Genomic DNA, 23,271 nt, shown 5'->3' with positions numbered 1-23,271 from the left:
AGACACATGAGAATTGAAAAAAGGAGAGAGCAAAAGACCCAACAGTAAAAGAAATTCAATCAAGGTAATTTAGCTTTATTTTTAAGTTCATGAAGAACATTATAAAAGTTCTATTTTCTTAGACCACAAGAGGTTTTACATGATGCAGAGACACAAATTTCTTGCTATTTTTTAATGATAGTAATATATTCTTTTTATTCTCCGGATTTTGGTTTGGCAGTATAGGTGGAAATTTTCAGAAACTGTCATTCCTCCACTGAACCCTGGCATTTTGGAAACCTCTTGCTAGAAAATGTGTCAGAAAGACAGCCATGGAACTAAGCACTTTCTAAAACTGGACCATTTTTCACTGCCTAAGATAAAGTTCATTTGAAAACCTGTTGCTGTGAATTAATAATATTCTATCTGATCTATTGTTCATTACTTAATGGGAGCATGGGAAGCAGAACAGAATATGAATTTAAAACATCAAGGCAGACATTACATTTTTCTCTACAGAAGGTCATGACTAAATCACCAGTCAGGGTTCAGCCCAGTTGTTGCCATGCAGCAGTGACAGACCAGTGAACAATTACACACCAGTGGGCAATTGGGAGGGAGAGTCACTGAAGCACAGTCATTGTGACTGCAACCCTGCAGAGGCAGACAGCTGGATCTGCAGAGCCAAAACCAGAGTCTGAGCTGTAAGGAGTGGTCAAAGAAGCTACAGGAGACAAATCTTAATATATCTCCGTGGCAATATATACCATGTGCCTCTGGAATAAACTAATAAGAATATATTTTGGTTTTTGAGTGCATCAACAAACCTCTATAGTCCATTCTAAACAAACAAACAAACAAACAAATAAATAAATTTGTGGTTTGGCTTATTTCTTTAAGTATTGTTAATGCTATGTCTGCCTGTGCTAATGTTTGCTTAGAACCATAAGTAAGTCCATAACATGAGATAAATAGGACGTAGCTCTCAATTAGATACCAATTTTGAGTTTTCTAGCTGATCATCTTCCTGTGATTCTTTGGCAATCCAGTTTTTCAGAATCCCTGCTAACCTTAGTTTCTAGGGGAGTGAGGTTAAAGTGAGTGTTTGAAGAATCAGTATTACCATGTTTACCTCACTTCAGTAATCCATATTTATGAAAGATCAACTCTATGACTATTTCCCTTAGTATTATCAAATAATTTGCAAATTGCAAGAACAATCACTACCATGTAACTAACTTCTACTTGGACCTGCCAGAATGGCTTTCATTATAGAAAAATACAGCACATGGAAGGTACTACATGCTAAGGACATCTGCTTCTTACAAGCATATCCTAATTCAAGACCAACAGACTTTTTTTGTTATTTTAGTATTCTCTGACTGGACAGCCTGAACAGTAGTCCTTTTGACAGGGCCCACAACTGTTTGCCATTGGGATCCAAGGAACAGTTAGTTTCAAATGGTATTTTACAGAATCTTTGAGATAACTCAGCATAATACTTTGTTCAGGGTTATTAACTGAAAACAAAGTACCACCTATATACCAAAGAATATACTCGTTATTGTCAAGATGCTTAAGCAAATCATTACTGTACAGGGCTCTTCACAAAGCACCCAGAAGCAAACTTAATGAAGTTTAAGGAACACCTGAAAAACAAAAAGCCAGGTATTTCTATGAACCATAAAGCTACCTTACACTTCTTAAAGCAATTAAATTTGAATACTAAAGCATGGAAGACAGTATCACAGAGCCAATATGAAAAGAAACTGCTAATTTTTCATACAGTTTGCTAGTATGTGACCAGACTTCTGTAAGGAATGCTAAGGTGATTTTCTAGTCCTCTTTCCACGATTTGCTGGTATTAATGAAAGAAAACATAGTACTTACAAAAGCAGAGGAAAAGCGTGTCAACACACATTGCATAGACGCTGAAGAACCCGTGTGCAACTAGGTAGGAGCCAATGATGACCGTCTACAAAAAAGAAACCACAATAAACCCCCAGATTTCTTTTAGCATCACTGTGGTAGTATTAACACAGGTCAGAAGCCTGGTCTGTTAAGCAGATTTAGAAGAATTTAATGTCAGCTCTGTATTTCTACCAAAGGTTAATACTGCTGTGGACATGGATCACAGGTTCAAGGCACTGCATTCTATCACGTAACTGCATTCTAACATGCCTATAGTTTTCCAGCTCAATATAGTTCCAAACTGGAGATATTTCAACCTCAGAGGAGAATATATGCCAAGAATATTCTGAACTCCTTCAAGAACCACTCAGCCTAGAGATGTTCTGAAGCTTAAGGGGTTGGAGGGGGCTACAAAAAGAGAAAGAGATGCAAGTCCCTCTCTCCCTTCCCTTAGAAGCCATATTGTCATCAGCATCTTGCTGTCTTGGAAGTCTGAGGAGATGTGAAACCTAATTTTTCTGAGGATTCAGAGTCACTGCAGCACCACTTCTGCCTGAAGGATCCCAAGGAGTGGAGCGCAGCAGCTCAGTCCTCACTTGAGTGGGCACTGTGCCACTGAGATGCTGACCAAAGAAGCTCTTACCAGACCATGCCCTGAGTAGTCTGAGCACCTCAAACTGCCCCAAGCATTCAGGAGATTAAATGGTTGCCTTACCAACAATGGTACCCAGTAGTAATTTAGCGTTGGCACTTCCTGTGCAAAGACTGGTATTCTCTGTGTGAAAAAAAAGAATGCAAGAACACCTGCAAGAAGGACAGGCAATTAGTGATTCCCATGCTAGCTCTGATTTCCAAGGATCTCAAGAATGGATAAGACAGACAACAAATCCAAGGCTGGTTTCAATAAAAGTTTGCAAACAATACATTTTTTTGTACTAATTATCTAAAAGAAGAGGTATGTAAATTAATCAATTACCATAAAGATATAAATGGGTCTGGAAAGACTTTAATGAGTTGTTTTGTTTCACCATTCTACTGAATTTAACAGCAAAATTAATAAATAATGTAATTCTACAGTGCTGACAAAATACTTTAGATTGGATCTTGATACTAGTTTTACTTTTCATTAAAATATAATTAATTAGTCAACTTTGAAAGTATACAGAATGCAAAATACAGTTATTTGTAAAACAGTGTTTTGAAACTGCGGTGACAATTTGGAAAAAACACAACAGAACACTGTCAACCTGAATTTCTAAAAGTGCTTCATTTAAAAAAATAGAAAAACAGTTTTCTGTCACAGAAAACCTCATCTGCAGTTTCGTTCAGTTCTTATAAAAAAAAAAGAACTGACTGTGGCTGACTTACTGGACATGAATTTGGTCTGATTTAACTATGATGCTGTGGCTGCACCAGTCACATTCAAGAGCTATAAAAGCAATTAAGGAAAAAGATACTGTCAAGGCAAACCAGATGCTGGGCAGCGGGGAGGAAAGGGGCAAAAAAAGAAAAAAGGTTTTAGTTCAATCTAGCAAATCCTAGAAACACAGAAACAGATTTCCAAATAGTCAGACCAATGAGAACCTCCAGCTGCTAACTAAGCACATATGAATATGGCAGGCATGCTTGTGGGTACCAGAAAATAGAGTACATAATTTAGGAAAAAACCCAACCAGCTTACCTACACCACCAGCAACAAGGACTTTCCCCAGAAACAGAAGGAAGTCTGTAACTTTGTCCAGAACTGCAACCCTGTTTAGCAAAGGACAAGTGATACATAATCATCACAAACCCAACATTTGTATTCTTTCTCCTTAAATCCACAGATAATTGCAAAACATGACCAGAAGCTGTGTTCTGTTGGTTTTACAGGCTGACAACACAGCACCACAGACAGGCAGTGCTGAGATGGGTGCTGCTACAGCGTAATCTCAGGAGGCAAAAAAGCACTGAGCCTTTGTTATGGCCTTCATGTAGCAATGCTGCGACAGGACTGACATGAAGACTGTTCATTCCTCAAGTTGGTTTAAAAAAAAAACAACCATCCCAAAACTTCAAAATATTTTTATTTCAGCCTTACTTCTAGGGGCACAGATAAGCCAGGCCAGAACAGGGGAAGTACACATCATAACAAAAAGTAGTACTTATGTAGATTGCTGGTAAGTCTCCTTTTCACTTGGTCCTATCTGGCCATCTGTCATGACCCCACCCATAACATGTCACATCTACTACTTTAGGACATCATGGTACAACACAGAAGGCAGGAGACCTCATAGCAGGAAGATAATCATAGATGAAAGAAGGTACACAGAAAAGCTGACAATAAATCTCCAGCTCTCATTGAAACACAGCAGGGAGTTTCTGCTCAATGTCCAACCTGTCTAATCAGAAACTGCAGATAAATAATGGGATGAAAAACGAACTTTGTATCATGAACCTCTTGACAGCACTGAGGGCCATATTCTCATTATGGATATGGTAATATACAGTACTGACTACTGCAAAAAATAAACGTCAAGAACTACAAAAGAGACAAATCATCATTAACCCGTCAGAATTCAGATTTAGCAAAATACACAAGATATAAACATCTTTATTTGAAATAACAGAATTATATGTCTAGCTTTTAAGTATTGTTCTTCCTGATTAGGAGCAAAATCATAAAGAGCAGAGAGGTGATAATTCTGTAAGGAAATAAAGGCAGCTTCTCTTTTCTATTGCACAGGCATTACTCAGTATGGACATCACTGTCCTGATACTAGATTCCAGCTCCCAGCTCCAGTCCATTACTCTTCTTTTTTAAATGTTATTTCCACTTTCCTCTTTCAGCCATCCCCTCCATTTCTTTCCTCCTCCCAGTCCTTCACTTAATGCTTTATACCACCTAACCAGTTTTATTGAGTCTCTTGTTTGGCAATTAGATTGTGTGCTATTGCATCAATATAGCCTGCTCCTAAGTTATTCTCCTATTATTTTTTGATCTTACAGTAGCAAAGGAGGAGCCAGAAGTACTGATAAGAACAGGGCGTTTGGTGACATGCTCGGTAGTGGAGAAAAGGGTCAGGAAATTTCCAAGCATCAGGGGAGATCTGGTTATGTTAAAGACAATCCTTTTGAAAGCAAAGCATTCTGTCTTCTTTACTTCCAGTCTCTGACACCTCATAAGATTTCTGAATGAATCTGAGGACTTATGTTTTCCTGCTTTGCCTTTCTCAGACCAAGCGGACAAAAACTCAAAAAACAAACACATGGCCGACAATGAGCACCCCATTCCCATGTATCTACAGATCTCCTCTCAGGGGTTCCATTTGTTTTTTGGAGGCATTATTGCATTATTACAATGTACTAGGTACTGAGGAATTTAAAGGACTAATCACAACAAAACCATGAGATTACATCAACTCTGCATAGGTTACTGCACCGGACAGCCTGCTGTTACACACTGAGTGTGAGAAGTGAGGGCCACGTCTGAGGACAGAAGCAGCACACAGTATTTGGAGGAGATAGGAGAGAGGAAAGAAGTGTGCCCACAGAGTGCAATAGCAGGAACTCCTGACATTTCCAAGGACTGGGAGATGGGCCCTTACCTCACCACATTCCGCATGAGCAAATAGAATGCTTCCTTTGCTGAGGTGCAGAAGCTTTTACCATACATGGCAATCTGCAAAATAATAGTAGCTGTTAAGTATTTTCAAGAATCAGGATACTTTCTTGTAAGCCAGGACCTATCTGCATGTAATGCATAGTTGTCCGTAATACGTGGCCTTAAAACTCAGATATAAAACACTTTCCTCAGTCACCTGCTATTTCTCAATGCTTCCCATCAAGCTGGGACACTACATTATCCATCTTTTCCCTTCAAATCATCTGGTGATGAGCATGCCACCCCCGTGATGTCACAGGTAGTAGACTCAGTACCGAGTTTGCCAAGCAGAGCAAAAAAGATACTTGTTGAGGGATTCTTCTCCCTTTGCTAGTTACCTACGCTACATTTATAGTCAGTGGCAAAGAATAGGCACTTGTAGAGCTGAAGTGAGTTAACTCTTCTAGTTATGTCCTTGGACCTGATGCTGCTTTCCCTGAAGAAGAAATCAGCATAAAGTAAAGCAACTAAAGTTATTCAGGAACAAAACCCTTCTTCCTGGAATACTGTCCGTCCACCAGAGCAAGACACACTAGAACAACTCTCAGCTCAGACAATTTATGAACTGAAAGAAGAAAGATTTTTAAAAACAACACTTCCTCTTCAAGATGGCAAACATTTGAAACATCAATTGCATCAACACAGGTTGTAATGGACTCACTACAGCTACCTCCTTTGAGATAAGTCTGTGACTGTACCATGCAATCACTGAAATTGCTTCAAGCCAGAACATCCTAGCCTGAAATCTGTGCTTGTTAATTTATGTGAAGATTTCAAACCTTTCTTATCTGGAAGCTAAGAAGGCTTATTTGAGAGAAGTATCATTGCTGCTGCTAGTAGAATTTGTGCTTTTAACTTCTACGTGGAAATACAGTTATCACATGCCTTCTAATCTCCTTATTCAAATATCACTTCCAAACAGAAATGTCATCAATATGCCATATGAAATAAGCTAATATTCCTGTTGAAATCAGGATATCAATTATTGAATTACAAGGGGAGTTAACCAGTTATTTCATCCCTTCCAACTTATTTTGGGGGTGAGGGACAAAGACAGGAAAAAAAAAGAAGTTGGAATTACAAGGAAAAAAATCATCTTACTTTTTCATGATAGAACCACATGCATGTACTGAAAACTCCCATAAATCCTATTTATTCAGCAGATTCAAGTACTGCTGACTTCTGATCAACTAGTAGTGTCTAGGATATTTTAGTGCCCTAGATAGGGGAGGCCACATGCAGACATGGCACATACCATGATGTAGGCATTTCTGTTTATAAATTTTAAGAATCTTTCCAATAACCAGAAACAGCACTTGAGGCAGCTGAGTAGGAATCTAGTGAAGGAGTTCTGAGTACCTGAAAAGAGCAGAAGAGAGTACATCATACATAGAGCTCATGAACAGTCTTCAGTATATAGAAAGTTATTCAGAAGAAAATCTTAAATTGTGACATTATTTCTTTATTTCTAGGTATGGACTGTCTCTCTCAACCAAATTTAACTCACCAGCTTTCAGTTAGATCACACTCATATCCTATTTGAACTTTGCATTACGTTCCCAAGAACATAGACTCTGAGTAAATGAACACAAATTTTCTGGCTTCAGAAGAAACTACAATGGATAATGTGGAATTAGTCTCTTTTCCTTGCTAAAAAACAGCTTGGGAAACGAAGTAATTTAGCAAGGAAGGTCTTAACAACTTAGGGCAGATTCATAAATCTCACCTTTCAGTTTGTGATCCAGGTACTCCAGTATTATTCTAATAAGCTGGACAATTGCGATAATTAAGGCTCCAAATGCCAGTGAACCTGTATGGTATCTAAAAACAACATATTTGACTGTTATATCACACGTGTGCCTATGTACATGGATATATGTATGCATATGGGTATGTACATACAAATAAAATCAGAAGTGAAGGAAGGTCCATTAGTGGGAATTACATAAAATTTATGGACCTTCATCCTGATCAACCAGAGAGGAACAGGATGAAGCCATTGGTGCTGTTGGTGTTTGTGAGTGCTGTGTCTGTCTCTCAATCTGTGTACACATGTGTTGTATACATGTATTTCTTGTGCCTGTCTACTCAGAGTACCTGCTCAGCATTACAATCAGTTGGACCTAGGGGCAGGGAGCTGCAGCAGCCTTGGTGCTGTAGGGCTACAGGACTCAGCCTTCCCCAAATAACTACATCTTCCCAATTGTGCTGGTTGGATGGACTGGAGGTAGTTTTTTTCCTAATAGCCTATGCTGTGCTATGTTTTGGATTTTTGACCAGGACAGTTATGATAACACACCCATGTTTTAGCCATTGTCCAGCAGCACTTGCACAGCGCCAAGGACTGCTCCGCTTCTCACCCTGCCCCACTGGTAAGCAGTGCATGAGGAGCTGGGAGGGGACATGGCCAGGACAGCTGACGCCAAATAACCCCAGGGATACCTCACACCACACTGTGTTGTGCTCGGCAGTAACAGCTGATGGAAGGAGGGGCAGGAGGGGAGCATTTGGAGTTACAAAGTTTGTCTTTCCAAGACATTGCTATACCTGAAGATGCCCTGCTGTACTGGGAACGGTTGAACATGCTTGTGCTTGTGGGAAATGGGGAATTAATTCCTTGCTTTGCTTGCTTGTGCATACAGCTTTCTTTTATCTATTAAGTTGTCTTCCTCTCAGCCCTTGTGTTTTCACATTTTCAGATTGTCTCCTCCAGCACACTATGGGGAAACAAGCAGCCAGCTGTGGGGGGTTTGACTGCCACCGAGATTAAACCACAATGCTGACTGATCATTTTCTTATGATAATCTAAGACTGGCTTCCCTAGATGCAAAAAGGGCACTTATCAGATACATGACAAGGCTCACGTCCAGCTCCACAATCTTACCGTATTGCTCGTCCAAATGAAGAGAAGAGTGGCCACAGTGGAATATCAGCTGGTTTTCGATAGGCCCAGTAATAAGAGGCAAAGGCACCAGCAAGGGTACACTGACCCAGTGCAATTGCAAAGTTCACCAGCCAGAGAAAGACAAAGGCATTGGCTAACTGGAAGATGAAGATGTACTTATGGTACAGGCTTTCTCCTCCATAAAAAGCAAAAGTACACTGAGCACCTGGGCACAGTTTAGTCACATTGGTTGTGTTAAAAGTCTAAATAAAAAGAAAAATAAACAATATAATCATAAACAACGAATTCTATGTACATAGCCTCTGAAGTTTAGCAGGTTAATACAAATAACATAACTCTGCTTGATGTTTCATCAGGTCATTCAAAACTGTAACACTACACAACCTGTTTACATATTTACAACTTCATATGAAGGACTTACGCAGTCTTATGCAAAGACAACTTTAAACTAGGAATTAGCAAACAGGGCTGTTCACCACATCCTTGAAACTCGAATAAACGGAATTCAAATTTCAGGAATCTACTTTTAAGACAGATAAATGTTTTGTTAAAGAAAATCCGCTCAATTAAGAAAAAAAAAAATTACTTGAAAACTTGAGGCCAAGTCAGATGTTCAGGTAAATCACCATGGTTGAAATGAAAACCTGAGCTACACAATTTAATACAAACTGTGGATATGGTCACAACTCAGCTTCTGTATCTCAGACCATTAAAAAAGAGAGTAATCTTTACACTGAATTACTTTTTCCTATTTCTAGTGTTCACTTAATGTATTTGCTTGGTTTGGACATGAAACAAAACCAGATTAATTCTAATTCCTTTCTTTTGTAGTGTTTAGACACCAGCAGGGTGTGCATCACGACTGCAATACAATGAAATTTAATGCATCAGTTTCTGCTCATTGCCTCTTGCTCCACTGCTAGGCCCCCAGAGCAGAGCCTGGACCCCTGCTCGGCACCTCCCTGCACCCAGGGACAGCCAGGGACAGACAGCCAGGGACAGACAGGAACACTCAGGGACAGATAGGGACAGACAGACAGACTGGGGCACACAGGGACAGCCAGGGACAGACAGCCAGGGACAGACAGGGACACCCAGGGACAGACACCCAGGGACAGACAGGGACAGACAGGGACACCCAGGAACAGACAGGGACAGACAGGGGCACACAGGGACACCCAGGGACAGACACCCAGGGACAGACAGGAACACTCAGGGACACCCAGGAACAGACAGGGACAGACTGGGGCACACAGGGACACCCAGGGACAGACAGTCAGGGACAGACAGGAACACTCAGGGACAGATAGGGACAGACAGGGACAGACAGGGGCACACAGGGACACCCAGGGACAGACAGGGACACCCAGGGACAGATAGGGACACCCAGGGACAGACAGGGACACCCAGGGACACCCAGGGCTGAGGGCTCCTCTCAGCTGGGGCTCCTCTCCAGGCTGAGCAGCCCCAGCTCCCTCAGCCTTTCCCGGGCACAGGGATGCTCCAGGCCCTCCCTCAGCTCCAGGAGCTCCTGTCCTGCTGTGCTGAGGATCCAGGGCTGGACACAGCACCCAGAGGGGCCTCCAGGGCTGGACACAGCACCCAGAGGGGCCTCCAGGGCTGGACACAGCACCCAGAGGTGTTCCCAGGGCTGGACACAGCACCCAGAGGGGCCTCCAGAGCTGGCACAGGGCAGGATCACTCCCTGACCTGCTGCCTGAAGCACCTCTTGGCCCCTGGAGCAAATTACTGGCTCAGGGACAGCTTGTTGTCCACCAGGACCTTCTTCACAGATCTGCCCCCCAGCAGGTCACCTGCAGCCTGTGCTGGTGCATAGGGTTATTTTTCCCCTTGTGTATAACATATGATAAATATTTCTAGTTTTTAAAGAATCCTTGACTTCAAATCCACAAGTAAAAAAAATTACCAAAGGCCAAATTATAAAATAAACCCCAAAACCAATATTTTTTGAGCTTCATAAAGGTAATTATTGTGCCAGAAGAAGCTAAACTTCTCTTTCAAATCATGGCTAGTCCCTGAGCATGTTTGAGGTGCAGCTTTCAAAATTTGCCACTGTATATGGAAAACTAAAAAACAGACCCCTCAGAAATTCAAGAACATCTTTCAAAAAATTTTATTTTAGTCTCTTCCTTTATCAACCTGTAAATTAGAAGGTTAACATTTACAGAACAGCTTAGCAGAAAAGCTAGCTTATGTCTGTAAAAGAAAAAAGTGGTACCTGAACATTAGGTAATATTTTCAGATTTAACATGGGGACTCATTACTTAAAATATGCACATTTTTTACTAGCAGTGCATTTAATAGTGATTAAGAAATGCAATTACTATAGCTCTCATTATAGGTTAATATTTGTTACACTTACCTCTGGGTCACAAGTCAGGTTTGCATACTTGCACAGTGTTTGATTAGCCATTACTTTATACATAGGTTCTCCTGATGTGGCCAGAAAACTGAAGGAAATATTTTAAGGAGAAATCACAGAACTGTGGTTTTTGAGCAACTTGGGATTCTGTACTGGGTAACCACTAGCTCTAAAGAACTTGTGTAGATAACAGAAAAACTGCTCTTGCTCTGCAGAGTTGTATCTGAAGGGTTGACAGACAAGACCAAGTACTCTCATTAATGAGAGACCTAAGGCAAACTCATACCTGGAGCTGTAATAACCCCTGACCAGAATGGGCAGGGGGCATAACCTTGAAAATTGTCCCCATCTCCCCTCCACATCTATCTTTGACAAGGCAGACTATGCAGTAGCTATTGCATTTTGGAAGAAGTAGATATAGAACGTAAGGATGAATTAACACCGCCCTGAACAGCAACAACTGACCCTCTTTGCATATGAAATAACAGATGGCTTTTAAATAGCAGTTTTCCCCTTTTCTAATCCTTACCAAACCTTTGCTGTTCAGGAATAGTAGCTGCTATTAGGCAATTCAGAGAAGATAGTGCACTGTATGTTCTCTCACTTCTTTCTCATATTTTTCTGAACAAAACACACAGAAAACCCACCCCACCTCCAGTTAACTAAGAAACCATTAAAACCAGGTCTGTGGAGCGCACAGCACATTAAAGATCACACTCACTCTTAGCTGAGGGCCCTTTTCACTCCCTGGAGTCAACTTTATGCTGTACACAAGGTTTTGTATGATCCCCCTGCCTCGGTCTGAATTTTAGTCCAGTTTATTTAATTCAAATAAAATCACTGTCTGCTTTGTACATCACTTGAAGATGGGCAGTGTGGAAGACTGCATCAGAAGAGTAAGTGCTAACTGACAAAACAGCCCTCTTAATATTGGTTTAATTAACATGAAATAGCAGAAAATTGCTCCAAATAGGTACACAGACAGAAGGATACACAGCTGTCACAGCCCAGTAGGAAATACAAATTGCAATGAGTAAGAAGGTAACAATTGGGTAGAATAGTGTAGACATTATATAGCCAATTGCCCTATAAAAGAAACAAAATATATCAATAAGCTATAACAATTCCAGAAACAAACTTTTTATCAGTCCTCTTCTAGCAATTTTACTTTCAGAACCTTGTTGACACTCGCAGCATAACCTAGTACTGGGATCTCAGAATATTGCAGGAATTTTTTTCTTAAGTTTTCAAACCTTGACTTAGTAATTTCTACCACTCCACTTTTATCAATGGTACTACAGTGAACTTTATCAATTTGCCATGTTCCAATCTGTCTTCTACTTTCTCCTTCTTCATGACTGCTTTGGAGATCCATCTCTTTCCAGGTCATTAACTGATTTCCATGACATCTTCTTGCCGATTGCTGCAGACATTATCCTTTATGTTCTTGCGCCACTCTGCTCATCCTGTGTTCTTCCTTCTTTCCTACAGACCTGAAACTACCTTGTTCTATTTTGTGTTTGACCACTCTGTTCCCAGAAACTTTCGTGCATTAAGTACTAGCTATTCAGAGACAGACACAATAAACTCATCTTTGCAATGCTAGGACAGACTGACACCTTCCTGCAACTGTGTGACTTTCCCTGCACGTGCCACAAGTAAGTAGTGCTCACCTATGACTACTGGAAGGCAAAATGAACAATTGCCTTTTCCCGTTGACAGCTTAGAGAGTCTCTTTTAACACCAAGGCATATGTAGACTGATATTCCACTACTAATTCCTGTGGCTAGAATGTTACTAGTGAGCAGGAACTTGAGCATGCTCGTTCTCTGTAAGTGGGAGTTGACACCAGCCCTCCAGGTAAACCTGCTGCTATCCCAGAAGTGAACACCTCCAGCTGGATATCTCACTGGATGAAAATTCAGAAAGCATGTGCTTTGTTCACCGAAACTTACAGGTTGGCTGTCTTTATCACAAGAATTTTTGTCGAGTACTATGACTTAGGGTGCTTCTGATGCTATTTGTTTTATAGGATGCAGTTTCCAGAATGCAAAAGGAGAAAAATTTACTCAGTTGCTAAAGGTGAAGTAGTAAATGCTGGCAGGAATGCAAGGAAACTGTCGCGTGCAATCCAGAGGTAATGAGCAAAATATCAATTGTTATCTGAGTCCAGAGATAAAAAAGTCCATTATGAGTCACAGAGGAGAGCACAGTCTCATGCTGTCTGAGAAATAATCACAACAAATTAGCCGTGTTCAGCACTTACTGGTAGGCCTCTTAGCTACCATTAAGACTGTGGCCTATTACTACAAAACACTGATTAACAACTGCTGTTTCCAACTATGGATTTCAAGTCAATTGTTGGCATTGTAACTGTAACATTTTTGAAAATGCAGCTAAAAGGTACTGAAAAACATAATTTGATTTCCAGTCATTAGCACCTTACTTTTTATCTTCCTAAATACAGGATATGGTCTGTTAGGTTTACAGTAATTGCATACAGTGTTTCATCTCATCCATTATGCACAAGAGAAAAAAGTTCACCTTCAAGTGACCTTTCCATGCTGCTGGAAAACTATAGAATGTTATTACTAGTCAATAAGAAGTTTATGAACTTTCTAAAATCCTTCCACCTGTCAAATTAATTGCTAGGCTTTAATTGCACAGTAGCATAAGACAAGAAAGAGATACCTGGCTAAATGCAGAACTTCAGTATTTCTTAACACCATGACAAAAATCCCAAATACTGATTCCTGGGAACCACAGTGGCAATAGAAATGGCAGAAAACCACAAGCAAGTGCACACAGATGAACTGAGAGCTAATTCTATGTGCTCTGAGAACACAGCCTTGCTTTCAGGACCTATGACACCACAGCCTATTTGCAATGAAACTCAAGGGCCTGATCGATGTTTTAAGTCAGTCAGTTTTAAGTCCATTTATACTTTGTAATATTCCCATTTGAAAAAAAAAATTAAAAAGAAACACCAAAAAAAACCAAAACAGCAAAAACATTAAGTGTTCACACTGTGTAAAACAGGAACCACTGTGAACAAAGCCTATGCAGATTTCAAGAAACACACAATGAAGAGGTCCCTTAGGCCTTAAACTCTCATATCCTGCTCTGCTTTCTTCTTTACTCAGAGCTAAAAAGAAAAATCTTAGACTGCACCCTCTTACAATGTGTGGTCACAGAAGTCTCCTTTTCTCTCTGCAGATTTATGCCTGTCCATTCAGAAGTTTGACTGGACCCAGTAAAATCTCCTAGTCTTTCCTAAATTGAATCCACAGCCAAAACAACACCAATCCTTGACCACTAGTTTATGAGTCCAGAGACAATCCAATGGCACAGCAAAGTTGGCCCTTATAGGCTCCAGGTTCCTATGAACAGTCTACCACCCCTAGCTTTTCTGCTGAGACAGTTTCTTTGCACTGAGGATATGTGGTATTCTTAAGGCAAGAAGCAGAGAGATAAGAAATACCTTACTTTAAAAGAGAAAGTTTTATTAAGCACAACCTCATTAAAAGGTAACTGGCATTCCTTGAACGCCACCCTTGAATTCCTTGTTGAACCTTTTTGGGTCAACAAATGCAGTGTTCTATTTTAGAGCCCAATTTTCTGCCCTTGCTAGTGCAAGATGGAGTTCAAGAAGAGTGCAGTCAAGAGATCATTTAATCAAATTCAACTTATATTAAAATCAGACTAACATACCTACTACCTTCCTCCAACAGTGCAATAGCAATCCGGATCCGATTTCTTAGGAAGATCAGCATCAGTATGATTATGACCTCAACGATACAAAGTATTATCACTGTAAACAAGCAAATAAAGAAGTCAGATTTATCAAGAACCAAACCAGTATGTTGCCTCTGTAATTCTTCTTCTTCTAATTTGAACTGTTCATGAATTCTGTAATACTCTCTGCTTGAGCAGTTCTTTCTCCAACTGCACTTGCCAAACTTCAATCCCATTTCATAGGTTTCTAAGTCCCATTGTAAAAAAATTCTATATGTAGAGTTAGAATGTGTATCACGCTGATATTTATTTTTTCAACAGAAAAATGGAACCTGTATAATTCTTAGAAAACATATGTAATTCTCAGAAAAAGATAAAAAATTAATTCGATGTAACTGCAGTATCTAGCCTCAGATACAGTTCATCCTTTACAAATTCTACTTTCCACAAACAAGAATTTTGCTCATAATACAAGCATTTGTTCATAGCATACTGTTGCTCATTTGTAGTATTTAGATAATAAAAAATAGGAGATGAAGAGTCAAGTTTTTAATGTAGAGTGCAATTCTGTAAAATTATGATAAAATGTAGATAGACTAAAATCAATAGGTTTATTTGAGTATTAACCTGGCATGAGCTCCTTTCACCTCATTTGAGTTAAAAAAAAAAAAAAAAGAAGACACTAAGACAGGACCATTCTGGACAAATTACTTTCACCTTCCAGTTGTGTTGCTGGAATCATGCTCTGATATGAGCATGATTACAGAGTTGAGAGCTCTTAGTTATAAGCAGTATTTGAATCTTAACTTTGACTTCAGTAGTCTGCTTCTTTCTGATTTCTATTTATGTTGGTTCCAAACCTACTTCTGCAATAGAAAGTAAGGAAATTCTGTGAACTTCACCTAAAGAAGACTGGTGGATATGTCTGCTGAAATCAATTTCCATGGAGGGAGAGGAAGACAGAAGGGACAGCACCCTTAAGTATCCCAAAATTTATATGAAGGTTTGTAAAGGAAGACAAGATTTGGCTTTAGGTCCCACAGCTTAGACATAGTCTCAGAATATCAGACCAATCACAGATGATGTTGAATTGCAATCCCAAGTATTACCCCAGCAACAGAACTGCAGGTGGCAAGTGACTGATGTGGTGCTCAGAGCCATAGGCCTTGTTCAGAACAAAGCTTTTGTTAAATACATTCCAATGCCATTTTCCCAAGAAGGAATATATAAACAGGTTTATTTAAAGTCAGCCTCATTCCAATTTGGCTCTGTTAGTTTAATGTACTTGTCTGAAGCATTGTGAAAAAGGCCAGCAATGTTAGTACATGACGAGTTCTACACTAGGACTCTGACTATGTTTTCTTCAAGGATATGTAAGAGTTTACTTTGCTGGGTGATTTTGGAAAAGCAATTTAATTCCTGAGTACCTTAATTTGTGAAAGTCAAACTATACACTGGCTGCTAAGAATCAGGCAGAGGAAGAGCTTAGAGTTACAAGAAAAAAACACATAATAAAGTCTTAATATTCTCTAGGGAGAGCACACTAAAAAGCTCTGCCTCAACAATATATATAGAAATGCCTCATAAGCTCAAAGATCCAAAACAGAAGTAAATGAAGACATAAAGAAGAGAAAGGAGATTTAAGCAGTAAACTACTGTTCTAACTAACTTAGCTACCAGTAGAGAGAGGCAGTGTTTTTGGCTATGACCCAATCATCATCAGTTAAAAGTCTGTGTGTCTTCTACAGGAGTGCAAGTAATATTCGACAGTTATTTCTTCTGTCTTCTGCCCCTCCTTTCGTAGGAAGGAATGTGCATGCTGCAGTTTTCTTGTTGCAGTAAGACTTTGTTTAAAATAGTTCACTCCACAGTCTTAGATCAGACTCCAAGAAGATTCGGTAACGTAAGTATAAAGTGACAGATCTCACTGTGGTCTTCAACATCCTCACAAGGGCAAGTAGAAAGGCAGGTACCGATCTCTTCATTCTCATACCCAGTGACAGGGTTCGAGGGAACAGCTGGAGCTGGGTCAGGGGGATTTAGGTGGGAGATCAGGAAAAGGTTCTTCCCTCAGAGCTGGGCACTAAACAGGCTCCCCAGGGAATGGTCGTGATCCCAAGGCTGCCAGAGCTCAAGAAATATTTGGACCACACTCTCAGACAGAGGGTGGGATTGTTGAAGCATCCTGTGCAGGGCCAGGAGCTGGACTTGATAGTCTTGATGGGCCCCATCCAACTTGGCATATTTTATGATTTTAAGACACAAAGAAGTGTAGTTATTAATGTGACTTGCTAATCTCATTTCTGGGGCTCTCAAAGAGAGAGAAAAAATAATCTGAGAGAGAAAGGTACCCCTCCTTATGCAACTTGATGAACTTAATTATCACCTTCTGCTTTCTTCTTGATTAAGACTGAACACACAGGAAGTAAAATGCTAATAACAAAAGGGTTTTTCACTCTTATAACTAGTGTGATTGCATTGTGTCCCCTTACAGATATACTAGTCTCCTTGAAAAAAACCACATTTTTACACAATAGAGAGAAAGGGAATTTTGCTTTCTTTTCTGAGCATCATGCGTACAGGAGGAGATTTAACAAGACAGAAAGTGTATCAAGACACTGATTTTCCTGAATATCCATTAACAGACAGTAAATTTAAAGCGCACTTACTAAATGCTAACCATGTTTGCCTCAGTTGCAGGTACACTCTGAAGTCTGTCTGGAATCCAATATCATAAATAGTGAGGTCAGATCCAGGTATTCCTTTAAGATGATCATACTCCCAGTAACAATGCCAGATGCCTATTAAAAACAATCAATATAATAGAAGTGTGTCAGAAGAGTGCAAAGACAAATTTTAAAAAAATCTTACAAGCCAAATATTTTGCTTTTGTATAAGTCTGTCAGGCAAGCAAAACCCAAAAACGCATCACTATAAGACTAGCCAATTATGATATCACATATATAGGAAAGAAATATCAATACAAGTGATTACAGAACAAGCATACTGTGTATGGGTAATGCAAGTTACTTCATCTCCTGCTAAGTATCAGCACAGCTGGATTCTTGTTACATTTTCCTGCCATTTATGTCCTTCTCACTTAATTGTGTCTAAAACTAGTCATTAATTCGTCCAATTGTACTATTTAATTAAAGTAACTACTAATTTTCATTGCCCAGACTTAAGCAGTAAGAAAAAATAGTCTCAGAGGCTAGAAAATTACGCCTACCATATCCTATAATTCCAATCACACCAAAGATGAAAATCCAGAAGAGAACCCCAGCTGTGAACCTCAATAACACAAGGAACAGCAGACTCAGCAACATCGCAATGAACAGCCCACTAGAAAGTGAAGAAACAGAAACACAGGGAAAATGAGTGTGAGAATCTATTCACTTTCTTGCTTTCCTGTTACTCCAAATGAAGGTCAGTTCACCTCACATAATAGCATGGCTTGTAAAAATGTATTTCAAAATCTTCGTTATGAAATACATTCTCACGGCTGTTATCTGTCACTACAAACAAACAACTTATATATGATGATCTCACAGGGGTTGAAATGTTTATGTGCACTAGGTTCACAGGCTGGTTGAATGAGATTAATATAATGACTTTTTTTGTCACTTACACCAGCTGAAAAGCTCACTGCCTTTTTCAGGCCACAGTCTAATCTACAGTACAGAAAGTTAAACTGAAGGAATACCTATGTGTGGGGAAGTTGCTGCTTTATGCTCTCCACAGAAAATCCCTGCTTGCAAATAAACAATGTTAGTAAACATCATTCTAGGAACTTCCTAGGGAAAAAAAATTAAATTTAGGAAGAAAACCATCAGGAGGTTAGGAGGACATAATTTCTACTCATCACAGCTTCTATTAATCAGAAGAGGAAATGATCAGGGCACTATGATGAATAGAAAGAAACTGTTAAGAGCATTCACATGGAGGTCCTAGGATATCTACTGTGCCTTCTCTTCATCAAGATAAATAATATAATATAATATAATATAATACAATACAATACAATATAAGTTTTTATTTCACTCCAAGAAAGCAAGTCAGAAAGGAAAAAATTATCGCAAAAGGCTTTTTTACTCCATGAGACTTTCTAAAAAATTATGAAAAAAGCAATATGAATATTAATCCCATCAATCAAATATCCAGCTCAGGTGCTTCAAAGAACATTTCATGTCTCATTATTTTTAGTAGGTGTTACATCAGAATTTTTTACTTGTACAGACTCAAAAAAATTTAAATCCCCTTCCTGCCTGTGTTCAGTAACTTTTCTTCTGAATGTTCCCAGCTTATTTAGTCAATAGTCAAAGTTAGAAAATGGAACAGCCTGAGCATAAAAAAACACATTAGCTTATTTAGTTAAACATTTGTAAGCTTACCATTGTTCCTACTCTTTTAAAGGCTTCCTAACCTGACGTACTTTCTCTTTCTGAATGATTTACTGACATTCAGAATGTATTCCTCAAGAAAAGTTGTAGTTTTGGAGCTCCATCTTGAAAGCGGTAAATTACCTTTATCTAAACTTATCTTTAGCTATATATATGCTATATTTAGCTATACATGAGTCCCAGTAACCCCAAAACTAAGTACGCAGTAGCAACTGTCTTCAACATACTAGTTCCCTTAAACTGAGGCTTGAAGCAGTAGTTCTTTCGGGGTATGCTAAAACGACTACAGCAAATCCATATTTAAATTTTAATCCAGCCTCCCTTCACTGTCAAGCCTTCACTGTCATAACCCAAACTCTGGGACTTAAACATATTTGTCCAGAAATAATTTGATCTATGCCACCATTTGGTGAAGAGTGTGAAGAAAATTCTATCCAACTACTTTAAAGTGGCAACATTTCCTTACAAAAAAAAAAAAATTACTGTATTTGAAATGTGGAAACTTGCTCCAATATTTAGAATTTCTGTTTAAAAAAAGGTCAGTTCTCTGTCCAGTGTGTTCAGTGGTATCTCCTTTGAAAGAATCTGTACCATAAGCCTGACTTCAGTAGAGATAGCGAGACCCAAGCTTGTTGGATATCTGTGAGCTTCGGGCTACTAAATATTGTGAGCTGAGTATCAGACTATGAGAAAGCTGTCTTTCCACCAGTGACTGAACACCTTTAAAAGCTGACAACTCGTGTTTCTGAACTGATTAGATCTCCATATTATTTTTTAAAGTATGTATTAATTGTCATGGATTTGCTTTCAGGATTGAATAATATATGCTTAGCATGTGCCCGTTATAGGTTCTCACCTGGAGACGACTTCTGTTCCTGTTTAAATAGATCAACACACTGGTTGTGTTGATCATCAAAACCAATATTAATGGGCTAGGAATTCACAAATACTTACATATGTGCTTCAGCAAGGTAGCTACTTTTCTTTTTTCAGTGCTGTATTTTAATTAATTGGTGACTAATGAATATTAATTGCAAGATAAATTTTTGTTCTTGTTATTGCTTTGTCTGATGCATTGGATTTATGGGGTTATATTGAACTTAGGTGTTATAATGGCTTTAACTGTATGTTGCTTGCACAAATTCAGAAATGATCTGTTTTATATATGTACTATTGACACTTAGCAACTGCAACTGTCTTGAAAGTCAATTAAGACTTTTCAGTTTTGGAATTGCCACACACGTGCTCCAAGAGAACACTGCACCTCCTGATTTTCTCTCTGGCAGGACATTAAAAAGCTATTCCACACCAACTGATCCTCTATGTACGCATGCTGTACTATCCTTACCCACAGAACCACAACAATCTTATTATCATGTGTCATGAAAGGAAATTACAGCTGCTCCTTGAGTATTAAAGTAGAATTTGTACCAAATACATACATAATCAATTTTGTTTTATTCCCTGCACACTCCAAAATTAGTTTGGAAACACCAAAAATACCAAAAAACCCCTTACATTAAAATCCAATACCAAGAAATGGCGTAGTCTTCAAAAATTTTCATTCCAACTGATCTTGCATTCAGGACAATATTGATGCCACTGAGAAAAGAAAAATCAAAGAAAAGGTTGCTTCAGGTAGAAAAGGACAATTTATTTAAACAACAAATAGGATCAGTGAAAGAATTTGAAATATCTTTGGCAGTGGTACGAGTACTTTAAAATTTTTCAGCTCCAGTTCTGTCACCAAGTCAACATCAATCAGTTACAGCAAAGAAAAATACTGCGTAAGAATGTCTCTACCAGTCCTAAAAAAAATTCATTAAAAAGGTTTTATTGTCAGAATTACTTATTAGAAGCAGGAGCACTCTGAAGAGGTGAGATGCCCAAAGCACTAGGCCAGCCCACAGTAGTGGAAAGGTCATCATAGAACAGGATAGCCACAGCTATTACTGGCTGGCCTGAGCCCTGCAGCATGAGGACTGCATTTTGAACTTCATTTAACTTTCCTCAAAAAACTTATTTTTGCTAGGAAAAACAAGATATATTTCAACAAACAACTGAGACCATCAGACTAAAACCTTTTGCTCTTTTTGCTCCTTTCTGCATGCCAGAGTGCTCCATTTCCTTAATGGAAATTTGGAAGTGCTCAGGCACAGAGAGATCATTTACTACCAAGTCTTGCTTGGGTACCCTCAGTTATTTGCTACAACAGATTCTGATTTTTTTTTTCCGTTACTAACTTATTGCACAATCTTAGAATCCAATAAAAACTGAAGAAGGGTAAAACCTACTTTGCAGCTTCCCTGAGATCAGTTACATTTCTTGTTTTCCCTCTTCCATCTTTGAATGTAGTCTGATTTGCCACGGTCAACACACCATTCTTCGTGGAGAAGTCTGGGAAGCATCTCTTCAGAACTATTCAAAATATCAAAACAAAGCCTGCATATTACATTTCAGGTCAAGCTCCACTTTCGTAATGTGTGTTTTGTAACATATCTAAATAATTTCAGATTCACAGTCAATTGTTTTTCAGCTGATTAGCTAACAATATGTTGACTTTGACAAATCTTAGAAGAGCCATTACATTCAAGATTATGATTTTTATGCTCTACCTAAGCTCAGGCAGGGCGGGATCACAGATTTCAACTGGAGATTCTAAGTTCTACCAAATAACAACACTACTATACCTAGGAATTTAAGAATTTATAATAAATGTGCATCTCTGTCAGCATTATAAAAACTGCAGATTCTCAAATACACCATTTTATGGTAATAAACAGACCACCTCCCAGGGACAGATTCAACTTGACTGGTCATTAATCATATTAGCCCCCAAAACAATATATAACAGCAAGCGTCAGCTCCCTTATATGCCGGATGAGCTGCAGTACCAGCCAATACCACTAGATATTGCTTGAGATGAAGCAATGGAAAAAAGACAGAAACTGGTTAGAGAGAGGGAAGAGATTATAAAAAAGCGAGAAAAGGAGAGGTGTTCGCATACTCATTTATGCTGCCCTGTTCTTTGCTGCAAAATGTCCTTGGTTTCATTCCAAAGAAAGAAGCAGGTAAGTCCTCCTTCAGATCTGTACTTCACATAACCATTCAGCGCTTTCCTTACCCGATTCCAACCAATACTGATGCCAGGGTTCAGTCTGGTGTATTCATACTATGTTTTAAAAATTTAATATACATTTTCTCCTTTTAATGACCTGTTCCTGGTTTACATGATCCCTATTTTAAAGAAGTATGGCAAAAATAAACAGTAATTTCTTATTTCCACAAGACTGTGGGTCACTACTACACTTGTGCAGCTGAGATGAGCTCTGAGATCAATGGTTAACTACTCAGAAACACTTGCTGACCATAGGTGACATTTCTTGCCCCTAAATTCTTCTGTATGCCCTATGTAGCCAGCATTGCACTGAAAAGAGAGCTGCAATGTAACTGGGCCGAAGTATCATTTGAACTTCAACAGTTGGTCATATGATCCTTCCAACATTAGTAACATTTTCTTTATACCAATGGCTTTGCTTGCTCTTGTTTTGAAGGCACAATTGAGTTGAAGAGCTTTTGCTGTCAGTGATGATTCAAGAGCAAAAAAGAGCACAGCTTGACCTGATCACATGCTGACTGTTCCCAGATGACTGTTAGAAAAAAAAAATAAATAAAAATTTGTATTTTCAAATTGAATTGACTTATACTTTAAAACTGAATGGATGGCAATGTCAGACAACAGACAGTTCCTAGTGATGTTGCCACAAAATACACTTCAGACTGGAGCTGTGCTTTAATAAGAATGCTCACAATCTGCTAAGACATGCATAAGAAGTAGAACCACTCACAAGGCCTGCTTGGAACGATCATCGAAGGACAATCTTCATCACGTAGGACTTGAGCAGCAGACTATAAAAGGGAAAAATAGGAATGCTGAATACATAGCAGCATTACTAGTGTTGTTTGTTTCTCACCCAGTCTGAGGGAATGCCCCAAACTGGGCTTTGTAGCTTCCTCCCCAAATTTCCCTGGTGGAGCTGCAAAATACATTTGTATCTAAGTGAGAATCCAAACTGTCACTGAGATTTGGGAAAATCTATTCTTTTCTTTTCTAGTGACATTAAAGAAAAGACTTTTGGATCAGCATCTAAGCCAGAACTGACTGGGCAAAGGTTCCTTTGCCCCTCACCTTTTCTCTTAGAGTGAAGTTAGAATTTAACCCAATTAATATAGCTGAATTGCAAGATGTTTTAAAGATCGGAGAAGTAATGCAGTACATTTGAGTGTAAAATCAGATGTATGAACGATAGACTAA

At 39.0% G+C, this 23,271-nt stretch overlaps 1 protein-coding gene across 4 annotated transcripts in view; it reads right to left on the bottom strand.

The window, feature by feature from the left end:
- SLC44A5 (solute carrier family 44 member 5) overlaps nt 1-23,271 on the bottom strand; it is a 61,457-nt gene that overhangs the window by 3,579 nt on the left and 34,607 nt on the right. For 3 of the 4 annotated variants that reach the window (XM_033067016.1, XM_033067015.1, XM_033067017.2), the window contains exons 7-21: nt 22,805-22,865; nt 21,251-21,374; nt 20,475-20,558; nt 17,786-17,898; nt 17,226-17,357; nt 14,533-14,632; nt 11,815-11,907; nt 10,822-10,909; nt 8,418-8,680; nt 7,260-7,354; nt 6,789-6,892; nt 5,478-5,551; nt 3,572-3,642; nt 2,606-2,694; nt 1,870-1,954 (exon numbers count right to left, since the gene is read on the bottom strand). In XM_033067016.1, the coding sequence (XP_032922907.1) occupies nt 1,870-1,954; nt 2,606-2,694; nt 3,572-3,642; nt 5,478-5,551; nt 6,789-6,892; nt 7,260-7,354; nt 8,418-8,680; nt 10,822-10,909; nt 11,815-11,907; nt 14,533-14,632; nt 17,226-17,357; nt 17,786-17,898; nt 20,475-20,558; nt 21,251-21,374; nt 22,805-22,865 (1,576 nt within the window). Of the gene's footprint in view, nt 1-54; nt 1,629-1,869; nt 1,955-2,605; nt 2,695-3,571; nt 3,643-5,477; nt 5,552-6,788; nt 6,893-7,259; nt 7,355-8,417; nt 8,681-10,821; nt 10,910-11,814; nt 11,908-14,532; nt 14,633-17,225; nt 17,358-17,785; nt 17,899-20,474; nt 20,559-21,250; nt 21,375-22,804; nt 22,866-23,271 lie in introns of those variants that run through there. The other variant, XM_033067018.1, reaches the window with a different exon arrangement.

The sequence above is a fragment of the Catharus ustulatus genome, chromosome 9 (genome assembly GCF_009819885.2).
Source record: "Catharus ustulatus isolate bCatUst1 chromosome 9, bCatUst1.pri.v2, whole genome shotgun sequence".
In the NCBI taxonomy this organism is placed as follows: domain Eukaryota; kingdom Metazoa; phylum Chordata; class Aves; order Passeriformes; family Turdidae; genus Catharus; species Catharus ustulatus.
The sequence above is the reverse complement of the archived record's forward strand: the minus strand, read 5'-3'. Positions and strand labels throughout refer to the sequence as shown.